Raw genomic sequence first — 18500 nt, 5'->3', positions numbered from 1 at the left:
GGAAGTTATTTTTCACATATGGTGAGTTCACCCGCGGAGGAATGTTCAGCTCACACACACACACACACACACACACACACACACACAGATGTACTGCAGACACAGACATGTGATCACACCATCACATGATTTTTTTTCTTCTGCTTTTTAAAGCCTTGAGACTACTGAAGGTGTGACGAGAACAAAATAAAACAGTAAACAACGACAAGGTACCGGTACATCCTGAACCGATTTATTCCTGTTCTACAGTACAATTAAAGAATGACACGTCATGCATTCATCTGTTTATAGTTACATTAACATTATGGAATGTCAGTGAGATGAAAGTTTTAGATATAGTTTGTTATAGCGTCTATAAAAAGCCGTCCCTTCATCAACCTATTGAACTACTGTAAAAGTATAATAATATAATAATAATCCCATAATCCCACAGCACTATGCTGTAAATATATTAATAAGGGGTCAAGTTAAAGCGAGACGTTCGTGCAGAATAACAACACAACACACTTATCCAAGTGTTTTATTAGTGCTTGGACACCATCAAGGTAGAAAGTTTTCTCAGTACGGCAGCCTGTCTGATTCAGGTCTAACACATCAGCCTCCCAGGAACTCCTTAAATGATCCAAACAAGTTGGGACTTGGACTGCAGTGGGCTCCGAGCTACCTCTGCCGGAATCATCGTTCAGGGACGTACAGCCTTCTTTAAAATGTTTGCATCGTTCAGGGCCGTATTCACAAAGCTTTGTAGAATTCTCTCAGAGAGTTCCTATCTTAGCCAAAAAAGTCCTAGCTGGGAGTCCTAGACTAAAAGTGATTTAGAAAACGTTTTAGAGCCACTCTGAGTAAGGAAAGTACAAAAGCCTTTATCTTACTGAGGGGGTGTGGTCGACTCCGTTGCTAGCGATGATGCAACAATTCAAGGACTGTGATTGGTTGGAAAGAAAAAATAACCTCTGACCTCTGTAAGGGTCCTGCAATGCGCTCTTTGTGAAAATAGAATATATGATAATAGAACAGAGAGTGAAATAATAATGTTTGTATATAAGGAAATTGTATAATCCTGACTACAGATGCAACTTTATGCAAAGTTTCTGTTATAGGCTAAATATCTTAAAGTTGATTAAAACAGCCAAATTTTAAAAATGTGTCTACTGTTGAAGCAACCAATCTCACACAGTACTGAAGTTCTTACATTAACTTATCATACTTTTTTTTTTTTTTACTTGTGATGTTTTTCTTGTGTCCTAAACACTTCTTCCTCCAGTAGTGGGTGAAATCTTTCTTGGGCCATCTGACCGTGGCTTAGTATCAACATAACCTTTTACTTTTCGCCTCTTTGCCAGAGTTTGAACAGTACTGACTGACATTTTCAAGGTAGTATTAAAGGAAACGGCACTCTAAAACACTATGCTAATATGTTTAAATAAAAAATATATGCAATGTCTTAAAAATAGTTTCCATTGTATGCCATGAGAAGCTAGCAATCTCAAATAAACCTTACCGTCGTACACTCTTACAGTTATGGCTAACACAGTTATAAAAACATTTAAAAGAATAAAAAAACATCTTAAATAATAATCAGGTTAGAAAAAAACTTTTGCAGGATTGTTTAACATTATATTAAACAGAAGAATGCTGAAGAAACAAAGAATGTCCAACTAGTTAGCTAGCTAGCTCATGTGTACAAAGACAAAGCTAAATTATAGCCACATATATCATAGCAATATAGCAAAGATTCTCATTACGTCATCCTTTACCTTTAATCAGCTTTTTAAATGTTTATACAGAACTTTCACACAATAAAACATTAAATAATAAGATTTTAATAGCTAATTGTAGCTCAGTCAGCTAGCTAATAGCTTGGACGTAGCTCATTCAGCTAGCTAATGTCTGTGATATAGCTCAGTCAGATAGCTAATGGTTTAGACGTAGCTTAGTCAACTAGCTAATGTCTCACATGTAGCTCAGTCTGCTAGCTTATGGTTTAGACGTAGCTCAGTCAGATAGCTAATGATTTAGACATTGCTCAGTCAGCTAGCCAATGGTTTAAATGTAGCTCAATTAGCTGGCTAATGTCTCAGATGTAGCTCAGTCAGATAGCTAATGGTTTAGACATTGCTCAGTCAGCTAGCCAATGGTTTAAATGTAGCTCAATCAGCTGGCTAATGTCTCAGATGTAGCTCAGTCAGCTAGCTAATGGTCTAGACGTAGCTCAGTCACCTAGCTAATAGCTTAGTCGTAGCTCAGTTAGCTAGCCTTGTCCTAAAAGCTGCTCAGTCTGCTAGATAATGGTTTGGACGTAGCTCAGTCAGCTAGCTAATGGTTTAAATGTAGCTCAGTCAGCTGGCTAATGTCTCCGACGTAGCTCAGTCAGCTAGCTAATGGTTTAAATGTAGCTCAGTCAACTGGCTAATGTCTCAGACATAGCTCAGTTTGCTAGCTAGTGGTTTAGATGTAGCTTAGTCAGCTAGCTAATGTCTCAGATGTAGCTTAGTCAGCTAGCTAATGGTCTAGACATAGCTCAGTCACCTAGCTAACGGCTTAAATGTAGTTCAGTCAGCTGGCTATTGGCTTAGTCAGGGTTCAGTCAGCTAGCTAATAGCTTAGCTAGCTAATGGTTTAAATGTAGCTCAGTCAGCTGGCTAATGTCTCAGACGTAGCTCAGTCAGCTAGATAATGTCCTAAAAGCTGCTCAGTCTGCTAGATAATGGTTTAGATGTAGCTCAGTCAGCTAGCTAATAGCTTAAATGTAGCTCAGTCAGATAGCTAATGCTTTAGACATTGCTCAGTCAGATAGCTAATGGTTTAAATGTAGCTCAGTCAGCTGGCTAATGTTTCAGACATAGCTCAGTCTGCTAGCTAGGGGTTTCGACGTAGCTCAGTCAGCTAGCAAATGTCTCAGACGTAGCTCAGTCAGCTTGCTAATGGTTTAAATGTAGCTCAATCAGCTGGTTAATGTCTCAGACATAGCTCAGTCTGCTAGCTAGTGGTTTCAACGTAGCTCAGTCAGCTAGCAAATGTCTCAGACGTAGCTCAGTCAGCTAGCTAATGGCTTAGACGTAGCTTAGTCAGCTAGCTAATGGATTAAAAGTAGCTCAGTCAGCTTACTAACGGCTTAGTCGTAGCTCAGTCAGCTAGCTAATGTTTTAAAAGCTGCTCAGTCTGCTAGATAATGGTGTAGACCTAGCTTAGTCAGCTAGCTAATGGCTTAAACATAGATCACTCAGTTTGCTAATGGCTCAGTCGTAGCTTGCTAATATGACTGGTGGCTACCCCTGGTGTTAGTAATATAAAATAACTGACCTGTTATGGTGAGAACGACTGCGCCAATGATCATGATGAAGGTCTGGAGTGTATCGGTGTAGATCACAGCAGCCAAACCACCTTATAAAAGAAATTGGGAAGAAACTGTCAAATAGAAATGCACTGTGTATTTTTATTTTTCAGATTTTTATTTCGTATTACATACAGTGCACCAGGAAAGTATTCACAGTGCACGTTTTCCACATTTTATATGTCACAGCCTTATTCCAAAATGGATTAAATTAATTTTTTCCTCAGAATTCCAATCTGGCCTATATGGTAGAGCAGCTAGATGGAAGCCACTCCTTAGTAAAAGGCACATGGCAGCCTGTCTGGAGTTTGTTTAAAGGCACCTGAAGGACTCTCAGACCACGAGAAACAAAATTCTCAGGTCTGATGAGACTCTCTGGCCGCTCTACCATATACAGTAGGCCTGATTGGTGGATTGCTGCAGAGATGGTTGTCCTTTTGGAAGGTTCTCCTCTCTCCACCAAGCACCTCTGGAGCTCTGCCCGAGTGACCATCGGGTTCTTGGTCACCTCCCTGACTAAGGCTCTTCTCCCCTGATCCCTCAGTTTAGATGGCTGGCCAGCTCTAGGAAGAGTCCTGGTGGTTTCTAACTTCTTCCAATTACGGATGATGGAGGCCACTGTGCTCATTGGGACCTTCAAAGCAGCAGAACTTTTTCTGTAACCTTCTCCAGTTCTGTGCCTGGAGACAATCCTGTCTCGGAGGTCTACAGACAATTCCTTTGACTTCATGCTGGGTTTGTGCTCTGACATAAACTTTTGACTGTGAGACCTTATACAGACAGGTGTGTGTCTCTCCAAATCACGTCCAATCAACTGAATTTACCACAAGTGGACTCCAATTACGCTGCAGAAACATCTCAAGAATAATCAGGGGAAACAGGATGATCAGGGGGAACAGGATGCACCTGAGCTCAATTTTGAAAACGTTTTGAATACTTATGTACACCTGCTTTCTCAATTTTTTATTTTTTTTTAATAAATTTGCAAAAATCTCAAGTAATCCTTTTTCATGTTGTCATTATGGGGTGTTGTGTGTGAATAAATTTTAGAATAAGGCTGTAACATAACAAAATGTGGAAAAAGTGATGCACTGTAAAAGATCTGTGATTATAACTCCTTTCTGATGTGTGTATGTGTGTGTGTGTGTGTGCTGGTTGTAAAATTGTCAAATACGATTGGGAGTTTCCAGACGTTACATATATATGAATGTGAAATGGATTAAAGCTAAATCCGACAGCAGTTAAAAGAAAAAAACTGTCACAGCCTTTAACTTGCCCTGCATTCCAGTACTATTGTTAACACATAACCTTGTTGACTCTGTACTCGGAAGCACGTATTAACTGTGCATTAATCAGCCAGCCGCTCAGATCACAAGCGGAGGAGTGTGTATGAGGGGGAGAGAGAGCGGGAGAGAGTGTGTTATCCATTTCCCCCTGAGTCATACTACTGTCTATCAGCAGGTGATTTATCTAGCTAATAAGACAGATTACTAAATAATCTACTGCCGTTAGCCACCTAGTGGAGAACAGGAGAATATTCATACATGATACTTAAGTTTTAATGTTCATTCAGTTGGAGTAGTCATATTGTATGACGTGTGTATCAAAAGTACTGTACCTACAGCAAAACCTTGTGTTCATGTGTGAGAAGAAAGTACGAATAATAATATTTCAGTATAAATAAAAAGTGAAGTTTCACTTGTAGCCCTAAACTGAAATTATGTGTGTGTGTGCATTTGTATTCAGCCCCCCAGAGGCAATACTTTGTTACAGCCACCTTTTACCGCAATTACAGATGCAAGTCTTTTGGGGTATGACTTTACCAGCTTTACCCATTCTGCTTAAGATCAAGCTTCTTCTATGTAAGATTGCCCTGTATGTGGCTCCATCCATCTTCCCATCAATGCTGACCAGCTTCCCTGTCCCTGCTGAAAAAAAGCTTCCCCACAACATGATGCTGCCACCCCCATGTTTCATGCTTGGGATGGTTTGTTCAGGGTGACCAGAGCACAGATGTACATTTTTTTTTTTTTAAATGTATCATTTTCTTTTCACTTCCCTATTACTGTGTGTGCCATTTCGTGTTGGTCTATAACATAAAATCCCAATGAAATACATTTACGTTTGTTAGTGTAACGTGACAAAATGTGGAAAGGTTTTGCAAGGCACTGTGGCTCCATCTGTAAAAATAAACCCTAAATACTTTCTATCTTTGTTAGACACACTTGTTATTGTTTCTATAACTTTCTCATTGTTTTGGTGTCTAATTATTTTCTTATTTACTGCCACTCCTGATTCGTCATTTGCCTGGCATGCTAACATAACCTAGCACACGCTAATGCCACTAGCTGTGTCTTTCTTTTCAGACTGAATAGCCCAGTGCTAACAATATCTGTACGCTTTACAATCTGGTGGTAAAATGTAGTAGGTAAGAAAAACAACTGTAATAAGTGTAGTAAGGGGAGAACGCAATCAGGGAAATAATGTTAATGTTAATTACTTGTTTTAGAAGAATTTTGATAATACATAAATGTGAATAAAAAGAATTAAATGTCATCAAGTAAAAAGATGAGGGTAGTACAGTAGAGGTACGCATGTAGCTAATGAGCTAATTAACTTTTCCTAATTATTAATATATTATTATAATTAACTTCATTTACGTAAAAAATTTATAAGTAATTAAAAGTAAATACTTACTGTACATTATTACAGTAAATTAATTAAGTAATGGGCAAAATCTCAATTTATAAGTAATTATGTAAAATAATGAATCATTTACATTTACATTTACATTTAGGCATTTGGCAGACGCTCTTATCCAGAGTGACCTACAAAAAGTGCTTTAATGTTTACAACATTGGATACATACTTACACTGGGTTAACTAGGTTAATAACTAAGTGCCATTAGTCCAACACAACTGAGAAGAGTTTTTTTTTTTTTTTTTTTTTTTTGGGGGGGGGGGCGGGGGGGTTAGTCCAAGTACTGGAGAAACAGAATCAGTGCGTAGGTAAACAATTATTTAATTAAGTAAAAATAAGCAGATTAGAATTGAGGTAAAGTCTTTAGGTGTGTACATAGAGTAAGTAAAGTTGATTTTCAGATGGCAGATACAGGAAACATGCGCCCTTAACATGCAAATATGCAAACAAATCCAAAACAGTAGACAAGGGAAAAGGAAACAGGAAACAGGAAATGTCCAGGCAGTGAGGAAACAGCAGTAATTAGACAGCTCAAAGGCAAAACAGTGAGAACTAAAACAACAGCCATGAAATACTAGTGATAAGGCTGGGGACAGACTGGTGGGACTGGGGACAGACTGGTGGGACTGGGGACAGACTGGTGGGACTGGGGACGGACTGGTGGGACTGGGGACAGTCTGGTGAGACCGGGGACAGTCTGGTGGGACTGGGGACAGTCTGGTGGGACTGGGGACAGTCTGGTGGGACTGATGGGTATGTGTTAGTTACACGAGTGAAATTTTATAAGAGGGTATGTAAGAGGAAAGTGAATTACTTAAAAAAGTTTTATTTCTTTAAGTAAGTAAGTAAATAAATAATTAATCCAGTGAGTAACTTTATAGGCAAGTAAGAAATAAGAAAGTAACTGATACTATTAAGAATCTAAATAAGTAAGATTAACTTAAATAAGTAAGTAATTACAGTATGCAAGTCAGTAAGTAATGAAATACATGAAGCATAAATAAAAAGTAGGTAAATGAGTAAGTAAATTACGGTTTATTGGTTAGTAAGTAAATAATAAGTACGTAGATAAATAAGAAGGTAAATAAGTAAGTATATAGGGGAACTGTCTATAGGTAAATAAGTAAATAAGTACATAAGTAAATAAATAAGTTAGTAATACGTACATATATAAGTAATAAGTAAGTAATTAAGTAAGTATACATGTTGGTAAATAAGTAATCAAGTAAGTAACTGTTTATAAGTAAGTAAGTAATAAGTAAGTACATAAATAAGGAAGCAAGTAAATAATGAGTATATAAGTAGATAAATAAATAACTAAGTAACTGTTTATAGGTAAGTGAGGAAATTAGTACATATAAGTAATTCAGTAGGTAAATAAGACCTAAATAAGTAAGTAAATAATATTAATTTGGTAATTAAGTAAGTAATCAGTTTAATAACGATCTATAGATATGTAAGCAGATAGGTAGGTAAATAAATAAATAAATGAATAAATAAATAAAGCATTAAAAAAAAGTAAATAACTGTCTGTAGGTTCCGTAAGTGAGTAACTGAGTGAAACCACGTCAGAAGTAAATGAGGTAAGATATTAATTAAATAAATAATTAATATTTCCCAGATTAGTCATGTCCGATTCCCTTCTGTCTCATTAGCGCACTCCCTCATTAGCGACCGCTAGCAACCAGGGATCGCGCAGGCTAACACACGCCTCCTCTGACGCACATGATGAGCTTTACTTATGTTTAACTAAGAATTAAACGAACAAATATATCATGTGAGTAAGAAGTAAAGAAGTAAATTATAATAAACGCTGGGAGTAAAAGCAGACGTAAATAATACAAAAGTAAATAAATAAATACGGTGGAAGTAAATAACAGTAAGAACAACGCGCTTACAGAGAATCTACGTAAGAATTAAACAGCAAAATTTCTATATGTGAGATACAGTAAGAAAAAAAGTAATTAAATAAAAATTTAAAAAAGGAAGTTGTAACTTAGTGTGGGTAAAGTTTTGGCACCCCTCACCTGCGATAGTGTAGAATGCTGTGACCACAAGCATGAGGACGGTGGAGAGGTAAAGATTCCAACCCAAACACACCTGAATAAACAGAGCCCCAGAATACAGGTCTGTCTGCACACACACACACACACACACACACACACACACACACATACATATAGAATATGTACTTATGATACTCATTGTCTGTACAAGTGCAGTTTGGATGTCAGATATGTCAAGTGTGTGTGTGTGTGTGTGTGTGTGTGGACACTCACTGAGATTTTGGTAAACACGGATAACATCAGACTGAGAGCTGACAGGTACATGCGAATTCTCTCTCCGCCAAACCGGCGACCCAGATACTCAGGCATCGTAACAATCTGAGAGTGTGTGTGAGAGTGTGTGTGTGTGTATAAGAGAGAGAGATATTAAATAAATTCAATGTTTAAACTTAAGCATATCTACATCCATTTATATAACAAATAAAAACATTGGTGTGTGTGTGTGTGTGTGTGTGAGCTTTAGACATACCCCAGAGGACACATAGACTGGGACAAAGATCCAGGCCAGGGCCAGCAGTACATAGGTTGCCTAGAAAGAAGAGCCTGTGAGTGTTTAAGTAAACAAACAGATCTTTGTCGCCCCCTTGTGTCTATAATGATAATGACACTTTATTATTTTTTTTCCAGAGAAAATAATCAGCAATCAAGCAAAGTCACTGTTGCCATCCAGAAGTTGATTGTTTTCCAATAACAGAATGTCCAAAAGTGTTTAAATTCTCTTACACCACATTTTTAAATAAAATATTTAATTGATGATAAACAGACAGAGAGATCTGAGACTCACGTTCCATTCGAACCCTGCCACAGCAATGCCTCCTGCTGCCCCGGTGCCCGCCAAACCAATAAAAAGCCCTGATCCCTCACTACTGGCAAACAGAGATGCTCCAATCTGCACACATACACACACACACACACACACACACACACACACACACACACACACACACACACATATATATCTCTATCTATCACTCCTGATTCATCAAATAAAAATTTTCACTCACTCATCTTCTAAACCACTTTATCCTGTATACATGGTGACCTGGGGACCTGGAGACTATCCCAGGAGTCTTAGGGCACGAGACGGGGTACACCCTGGATAGGGTGCCAATTTATCACAGTGCACACACACATACACACCCTACGGGCAATTTGGGAACGCCAATTAGCCTAACCTACATGTCTTTGGACTGTGGGAGGAAACCGAAGTACCCGGAGGAAACCCACCACGCACAGGGAGAACATGCGAGACAGGAATCGAGCCTGGCCGGGAATCGAACCCAGACCCCGGCGGTGCAAGGTGACAGTGTTAACCACTACACCACTCCAACTAAAATTTCAAGCATGGAAATTATTTTATTTTTCAATCAGATTATTTATGTTTTTGGATGATTCAGAATTTATGTACTGAGTGCATCATATAAACAACACAATATGTTCAAAGCAGCCTTACAGGAATAATAATAAAAAATCTGATACATTTTAAATAAAATAAAAACATTATTTCTAATTAATATGGAATTTATTGTTTTTTCTGTTACAGCAGGAGAAACTAGATGTAGATTTTGCTTATTTGCTAATAAATAGATTTGATAATAAATATCGCTAACTTGCACTAGTGATATTTATTCATTTATTTATTTATTTAGTTGCTGTTTTGAAGGATTTCGAGAAATTAGCAACAAATTGTTTTTATTTTACCAAAGACAAGATTTAAGGTTGTTGCAAATATGTTTATAATAATAAACAATAAACACAATCGACCCTAAAGGTAATTAATTTTTTAACGTATATTATTGTTTTTTTGTTTTTTTTTAGGAAAATGTTTCAAAGTTTAAGAATGAAAGTTTTAGATTAAATTCCACAATTACACTTTAGGCTCCAGTACAGAAATTTTAGCTTTAGGAAGTTTTAATTTCGTACCTGATGAGTAAATAACAAAAAATTACCAATAATTACAAGGCTTATTCATTTTTTAAAAATGACATCTGATTTTCTCTTGTTTATTTAAATGAAGTTAGCTATAAGGTTATGTAACATGTTACTGTAGAGAGAATACAGTTTAAATATTAGTGAGAAAGAAGAAGCTTTATGGAGGTTTTGGAATAAAAAGATTTTGCTATGAATTTATTAATTGTTTATTTTTCTAGCTAGAACTTTATTTGTGTAGCTTTTAAAGTAAATTGTCATTTTTTTTTCCTATAAATAATTGGTGTTTAATTTTTTAACAGTAAAGTTACTTTACTTTATTAAACTTACAAGTTTTAGTGACACTAAAAGGCATCTTTTGGGAAAAGTTTGGATTTTTATTTGTTTTAAATGATGTTTTCTTTTTATGGATTTCTTTACTTACCGGCCACCAGGCCATGTCTCTGCCAGCCAGGAAATAGCCATTAAGTGTGTTTCTGCTTACTCTGCAAGATGACTAACACACACACGGACACACACACACACACACACACAGACAATTCACAAGTTTTTCAGTATTACTCATCAGCACTGAATTGAATCCAAATGAGTTGAATCAACAGTCTTACAGTCACACCTAATTTAGATTCCACTATCAGTTTGGAATTGGCAGTAGAGTGGACACACACACACACACACACACACACACACACACACAAACCAATCGGACTTTCTTACCCATATCCCGACAGCGACGTTGAGCAGAAAGTACGCTCCGATCACGATGATATCAGAAAAACTAAAGGATTGCGAGAGAGCGAAGAACTTGGTGGTGGTGTTTGACGCCATGACCCGTCCACACACTCGACGACACACACTTGAAATGGAGGGAGAGAGCAAAAAACGGACAGAGAGAGGGAGGGATACGGCTGAATTGATGATTAAACGCATCAGTCTAATGAGGCGACTGTGTGCTCACATAAGAGACCGAGAGAGAGAGAGAGAGAGAGAGAGGTGCTTTTGTTGGATTTGAGAATTTAGGTTTGGATTTGGACACACACACACGCACACACACACACACACACGCACACACCCACACACACTTCAGGTGTGTTCCCCCAACATCTAATGTGGCCGGCGGAGTCGAAGTAACACCTCCAGACACTGTTAACAAGGTGAATGATTGACTCGGGGTCGCGGGTGCTTACCCATTACACACACACAAACACACACACCATTAGCATTAATCTTACACGGGACACACACACCATCCATCCCATCTGAGCAACAGAACACTCGCAGTTACATTATGTACGATTTCACAATAAAAGGTGATTCTGAAATATATTTTATGATCCTCGCCCGGGTGCAGGTGACATCACACACACTCGACTTCCTGATTGGCTGAAGCTATGCTGTAGACATTGTATCATTACGCTTGATTAAATTGTAGATTTTGATTAAAAAGTAAAACCTTAATAACACCACCAGAGAAAATGCTGTCTGTAGGATCTCAGTCCTGACTCGAGCAAACCAGAGCTTTAAACGGTAAAACTCCAGACGTCTCCAGGATTCATTACAACTCTCTCTCTCTCTCTCTCTCTCTCTCTCTCTCTCTCTCTCAGAAGCTCATTTCAGGACATCTTAGATATATATTTAGTCACCTGTCTTCCATACAGCAGGTGTGTTTGCAGTCAACAGTGAGGAACACAAACTAATAAGGAGCTAATATTAACCAGGGTTAACCACGGTTGCCAGGTTCCTCGGGTTCCTCTGGTTCCTCAGGTTCTTCCTTCTAATGCTGACTTTTGGTATGTTCTCACAGAGTGATTAGTAATATCATATAATCATATAATGCTTAAAACTCCCTGTGTGTGTGTGTGTGTGTGTTATTTTAATTTTCTTCTATCTGCTTGTTTGAGGCTACCATCAGCCCTGTGTCATGCTAACAGTAAAGCATCCTGAGACCAGTCATGTCTGGTGTTGCCTCTAAGCCAAGGGGGCTCACAGTTTTGCACAGCCATGAATATAGAATGGTATAAAAACATCCTCTGACAGCAACTCCTCCCAGCCATCCAATAACAGGTTGGTGATGAACACTGCCTTTCCCAGCATGTTGGAGCTCCTCACTATAAGGAAAAGTCATAACTAAGTGGCTCGGGGAACAAAACATGGACATTTTGGGTCCTCGTCCAGGAAACGCCCAGACCTTAATCCCATTGAGAACTTGTGGTCAATCCTTAAGATGCAGGTGGACAAACACAAACTTACAAACTCCAGGCATTGATTATGTAAAAATGGGCTGCGCCATCAGTCTGGGTGTGGTCCAGAAGGTGATTGACAGCATGCAAAAAGAAGAAATCAACACTGCAAATACTGACTCTTTACATAAACTTAATGTAATTATTGTATCATTAAAAGTCTTCAACACTTATGAAATCCTGGTAATTCTACTTCAGTATACCAGAGTAACATCTGGCACAAAGATCCAAACTGAAGCAGCAGATTTTGTGAGCAGATCCAGTTCTGTACGGACCCTGAAGCTTTTCTGATGAATGAGAATAAATCATATACCAGTAATTATATATTATATAATAATAATATATCCCTAAGTCGCCTGGGATAGACTCCAGCCCCTCATGACTCAGGATAACACTGTATAGACATTGAGTAAGTGAGTGATGTCCCTGGGTTAATCCCTAATTGTGCCATTTTGAAATACTAACTATATATTTTGGGCATCGGGTGTGGTGGCTTAGGCAGCTAATACTCTAGATTGTTGATTTGGGGATCTGAGATCTGTGTTCAAGCCCCTCAGTCTGTGGGTTGTCTGTATGAACAGGATGGTACGCTGTGGCGACCCCTTGATGAGGGCAGCCAAAAGAAAGTTTTAATGGCATAATTAGGACAGTAGTGGCTCAAAATTAAGAGATGGGCTAAGGCTGTAGGTTACTGGGTTTCTGATCTGAAGGGCCGGGGTTTGAGCCCCAGCACTACTAAGCTGCCACTGTTGAATTTTTGAACGAGGCCCTTAACCCTGTCTGCTCCAGGTGTGCTGACCCTGTTCTCTGACCCAAGCTTCCTAATTGGTATAGGAGAAATTTTTAATTTTTCGTTTGGGTTAATAAAGTTCTCAAAAAAAAAAAAAAAGTAAACTATGAAAACTAAACCTTCAAAGATGAATAAAAATGTATTAATATCCTTTTTATGGGGAGTTTAAAAAGAGAAAGCATAATGTAAAGCAGGTGAGGGCGTATAAATTATCTAAACTGAGAGCCCAGTATGACAGAGCAACCAGAGTTTTTTCATATTTATTCACAGTCCAGCAAATGAACATTCACGAAATATTGATTAAAGATTGCTGTTTGTATTTCATACAAATACAAGGAAATATACACAGCCATTAGATCAGACTGTTCACATGGGTAATGTACATTTACATTAAGCATTTGGCAGATACTCTTATCCAGAGCGACTTACAAGAAGTGCTTTAGAGTTTACATCACTGGATACATACTTACACTGGGTTAACTAGGTTAATAACTAAGTGCCATTAGTCCAACACAACTCGGTCGAGTTAGTAATGTCGTTACTGAAAACTGACAATAAATATCATTCAAATTCTATGGAAAATTTTAATTGCTTATTTTTTATAGACTTACAATAACGGCATGTATAGAGATCTGAATCCCAACACAAAATATAATTCAGACCTCGGCTCGATGAAACATTTATTGACCAGACATTCTTCAATTTAACTTCAGGACCCCTGCACTACAGTGTATCTCACCTTTACCAGGGTGTGACTCTTCAGTTCACCAGCAGGGGTCGCGCTAATGTAAATACCTCCAGAGAGAGAGAGAGAGAGGGATGCAGGAGAGTGATGTAGGTTAAAGAGCTGAGCTCAAATTAGACACCTGCTCCACTTCTCCGTGACACCGTTACATCCCTAAAGTCGGGAGCTTTTACAATCTTTTTTTTTTTTTATTATTATTATATGTTTTATTTATAAAAGAAAAATACAATCAATAATAATAATAAGAATAAAAAAACAGAGGCAGGGGCGTGCGTGTCACGTGACTCCCGACTCATTAGCATCAATTTGCAGAAGAAACATGCGCGCGTCAGTGATTATTGCACCGATGGCGCGCGCGGGCACGAGTGCGCGCGCACGCGCCTATTAATATTAATATTAATCTCTCCCGGATCATGCGGTGGGGGTGGGGTGGGGGTGGGGGGGTCCGGTCACACCCCCCTGCTGCAGCACCATAAATTTAAGCAATCGCATACACACACACACACACACGCGCGCACACAAATACGCGCGCGCGCACACGCGCACACACACGCACGCGCACATGCACGCACGGATTACAACCTCTCCGGAGTGCGTCCGTCCGCGCGCGCATCACATCAGAGCACATCACATCACATCTGCACATCTGGCCGGATGTTTACGTAACGCCGCCGCCGCCCCGGACTGGGAGGGGGTCAGGAAGAGACGACGTTTTATTATTATTATTATTTATTATTTATTATTATTGTTTATTCTATTTCCTTCGCACTGATGTCCCTTTAACCTGGAGGCGACCGCGACGTCCGGCTCACACACACACACACACACACACACACGCCTACAGGATTTATACGCATGCGTTTTCAATTCCACATGTAGCACATCCTTTATGCATTTTTATTGTTTTCATTATCGTTAGAGGTGTGTGTGTGTGTGTGTGTGTGTGTGTGTTTTGCCCCTGTGATGGAGCGCGCGGCGGGAGGAGAGGCACTAACGGCGCCTTGGTGCTGACCGAGGATGCTCTGGATGTAGAGGACGCGCTCCGGTGTGTGTGTGTGTGTGTGTGTGTGTGTAAATAAAATATGGGGAAAGATCAGGAACTCTTGCAGGCGGTGAAGACTGAGGACCTGCTCACGGCGCAGCGGCTACTGCAGAGACCCAAACAGGGCAAATCCAGTGAGTGATACACACACACACACACACACACACACACGCCCATCGGTACAGGCCATGGTGCACGCATGTGCGTTTACAGCAGTGTTTAATTAAATAGTCACGTGCAGCCTGGCAGTCACAGAGCATCAAAAAAAAAAAAAAAAAAATTCAGTTGGAAATAGAATTTGCTCTATTGAAGTGTTGCTTGAGGTGTTGCGAAACCTGTCAATCAAAACATCAAAGAGTTAAATAAGTGTTGAATTGCCCTGAGCTGAAGAACATTCTTACCTGCTGTGTTGGATTTCTTACAGTATTGATTTTGGTGTTGAATTAACTTTTAATATAAGACAATTCAACACTGTAAATGTAATTCAACAATGTATACACTATGCATGTGTATAGTGTTGAATTAGCTTAACAATGTTGCGTTTGGATGTACAGTGTTTGAGTTCCAGTGTTGAAGCAGCATGAACAGTGTTGGATTTAGATGTGTATCATGGAATTAGCACCTTAGAGTGTTGGGATCGTGTTGAGTCAGATCTTACAGTGCTGATTAAAACTAGCCACTGTTTCATTTAGATGCACTGTACAGTGTTGAGCTACCTCATTACTGTGTTGTCTTTCCTACAAATGTCTTATGGTGTTTAATTTGCTCAATTGTACTTTAAATGTATGAGCTCTTCCAGTGTTAATATACTCCATAAATAGTGTTTAATTTAGACTTACCTAATTAAAATAGGCTGTAAAATTATTGTTGAATTAGCTCCTTATAGTGTTGTATTTTTTATGGTGTTGAACTAACGTTGTACAGTTTTGATTTGTAAAACATCACAGAGTTAACTAAGTGTTGCATTCTCACCTGCTCTGTTGGATTTTGCTCCTTAGTGTTGAATTTCTTACAGTATCGATTTACCCTTAACGGTGTTGAATTAACTTTTATATGGGCTGATTCAACACTGTATGAAATTCAACACTGTAAGAAATTCAACACTGCAAATGTAATTCAACAATGTCAGCGTATACAGTATTTGTATGTACCATGTTAAATTTGGATGTAAAGTGTTCGAGTTAGCTCCTACAGTGTCTTAATTAACAGTCAATGAAAGAATAGTTAATGAAGAAACTTTTTTAACAGTATTGGATTTAGATATGTATTGTTGAATTACCAGATGGCATGATGGTGTAGTGGTTAGCACTGTTGCCCTGCACCTCCAGCATCGGGGTTCAATTCCCGTCTCTGAGTTTGCATGTTCTCCCTGTGTTTTGTGGGTTTCCTCTGGGTACTCTGGTTTTCTTCCACAGTCCAAAGACATGCACATTAGGCTTAGTGGTATTCCCAAATTGCCCATAGTGTGGATGGTGGTGGTGCGATGGATTGGCACCCTGTACAGGGTATACCCCGCCTTGTGGCCATAGGCTTCAGGCCCCCTGCACCCCTAAATACAAGACAAAGTGGTATAAACGAGTGAGAGTGTTGAATTAGCACCTTAGAGTGTTGCACTTTTAGGGTGTTAAATACAGTGTACCGAATACAGTGTTGATTTGTAGCTTGTGGTGTTGTGATACCTGTCAATCAAAACATCAAAGAAATTAAGTCAGTGTTTAATTGCCACTGTAAGGAATTTAACAATGTATACATTGTACAGTGTCAAATTGGCGTGAAACATGCTGTGTTAAGATATACAGTGTTTGAGTTACCTCTTATGGTGTTGAGTTTACATGTGTACTATTGAATTAACACATTAGAGTGTTGGAATCATGTTGCAAATGCTTCTCGAATGAGCAATTGTACTTTAAAATGAGTTAAGCTCTTACAGTGTTTAATCACTATTTACAGTATTAGATTTAGATGTGTATTGTTGATATATATCTTAGAGTGTTGCACTTTTAGGGTTTGGATTACAGTGTACAGAATACAGTGTTGATTTGTAGCCAAAACATAAACGAGTCGAATTGCCTTGAGCAGAAGAAAAGTCTTGACTGCTTTGTTAGATTTAGCCTATTAGTGTTTTTACAGTATTGATTTACCCATAACAGAGGTAAATTAATTGTATATGAGCTAATTTAACTCTGTAAGGAATTCAACACTGTAAATGTAACTCAACAATGTACAGTGAAACCTTAGATCACGAGCATTATTTGTTCGAGAATTGGGCTCGTATTCCAGAACACTCGTAAACCAAATTTAAATTTTCCATAAGAAATAATGGAAACTCAAATTATTCATTTTACAGCCCCCCCCCCAAAAAAAAATACATAAAAATAATTAGTAAAAAATATAAATAAAAGTAAAAATAAAACGAATTAATCTGTACTTTACCTTAAAAGTAAAAATAAATCCCGACACATTAACAGGGTTTTATAAAAAAAAATTAGCAAGGAACATCGCTAGTCACACTCGCGTGAGCGCATACTAATGGAATGACTGCTGTAAAGTAAAAAAAAACAACAACCACAAAATAAACAAATGAACCGGTACTTTACCTTTAAAAAGAATCGCGACAGAGCAGAGTTTCTGTGTAAGGCAGAGAATGTGTGTTTGTATGTGTGTGGGAAGCCAAGAGGAATCTCTGCACTCTCTGCCTCTCTGCGTGACAGAGCGAAGTTTCTTTTTTCGAAGGTAAAGTGAAACACGACAGGCTGATACAGAGAGGGAGAGAGAAAATGGATCTTTAACCTCTAATGAGACTTGCTTTTGTTTTATACACGCACACACACACGCGCACTGTACAAATACGCTTACAAACACAAAATAAAATATGTTTCACACATACACACGTGGTCACAGTGTTATAGTAAACAGTACACGCGTGCACAGATGTTGATTATACCAGTAAGGGACAAGCACTGAGACCCAGCAGGGGAGACGATTACCCACAATTCCGCAGAGCAAGAAAGAGAAAAACAGTTGGGCAACAAAACAAGAAGCACATGCGTTATACATGATATTCTGTGCTCGTAAACCAAGACAATGCTCAGTTTTCAAGTCAAAATTTATTAAAAAATCTTTGCTCTTCTTGCGGAACACTCGTAATCTGAGGTTCCACTGTATAAGGTATTTACATGTACAGTGTTGAATTAAACAATGTTTCATTTGACTTAGATGTGTAGTGTTGAATTAGCACCTTAGAGTGTTGAAATTCTTCCCGAGTTGAGTCAGCTCTTACAGTGGTAATGGGTGTTAATTTAGAGGGTGTTGAAAACAGTGTAAAGAATACAGAATACAGTATTGTATTTGTAGCTTGAGGTGTTGCAACACCTGTCAATCAAAACATCAAAGAATTTAAGTAAGTGTTGAATTGCCATGAGCAGAAGAAAATACTTACCTACTGTGCTGGATTTAGCTTCTGATTGTTGAATTTTTTACCGTATTGATTTATTGTTATTAACTTTTATATCCACTGCAAGGAATTCAACACTGTAACTGTAATCCAACAATGTATACAATAATTTACAAGCACAATGTTGTTTTTGGATGTACAGAAGCACTAATAACAGTGCTGAATTCAGATGTGTATCATTAAATTAGCACCTTAGAGT

The 18500-nt window shown here is 38.5% G+C and overlaps 2 protein-coding genes across 2 annotated transcripts in view; one reads left to right on the top strand and one right to left on the bottom strand.

The window, feature by feature from the left end:
* slc5a10 (solute carrier family 5 member 10) overlaps positions 1-10869 on the bottom strand; it is a 41999-nt gene extending 31130 nt beyond the window's left edge. The window contains exons 1-7 of the mRNA XM_053476861.1: positions 10748-10869; positions 10455-10526; positions 8886-8990; positions 8571-8630; positions 8315-8419; positions 8063-8168; positions 3304-3384 (exon numbers count right to left, since the gene is read on the bottom strand). Coding sequence (XP_053332836.1) covers positions 3304-3384; positions 8063-8168; positions 8315-8419; positions 8571-8630; positions 8886-8990; positions 10455-10526; positions 10748-10858 — 640 coding nt within the window. The 5' untranslated portion in view covers positions 10859-10869. The remainder of the gene's footprint in view (positions 1-3303; positions 3385-8062; positions 8169-8314; positions 8420-8570; positions 8631-8885; positions 8991-10454; positions 10527-10747) is intronic.
* Positions 10870-14887: 4018 nt separating this feature from the next.
* The window catches only part of si:dkeyp-9d4.3 (caskin-1), a 47608-nt gene continuing 43995 nt past the window's right edge, over positions 14888-18500 (top strand). Inside the window, exon 1 of the mRNA XM_053477130.1 lies at positions 14888-14981. Within this exon, the coding sequence (XP_053333105.1) occupies positions 14888-14981 (94 nt within the window). The remainder of the gene's footprint in view (positions 14982-18500) is intronic.

Source organism: Clarias gariepinus, chromosome 18 (assembly GCF_024256425.1).
Source record: "Clarias gariepinus isolate MV-2021 ecotype Netherlands chromosome 18, CGAR_prim_01v2, whole genome shotgun sequence".
NCBI classification, from domain to species: domain Eukaryota; kingdom Metazoa; phylum Chordata; class Actinopteri; order Siluriformes; family Clariidae; genus Clarias; species Clarias gariepinus.
Note: the sequence above shows the minus strand (reverse complement) of the source record. Positions and strands in the feature narration are given on the sequence as shown.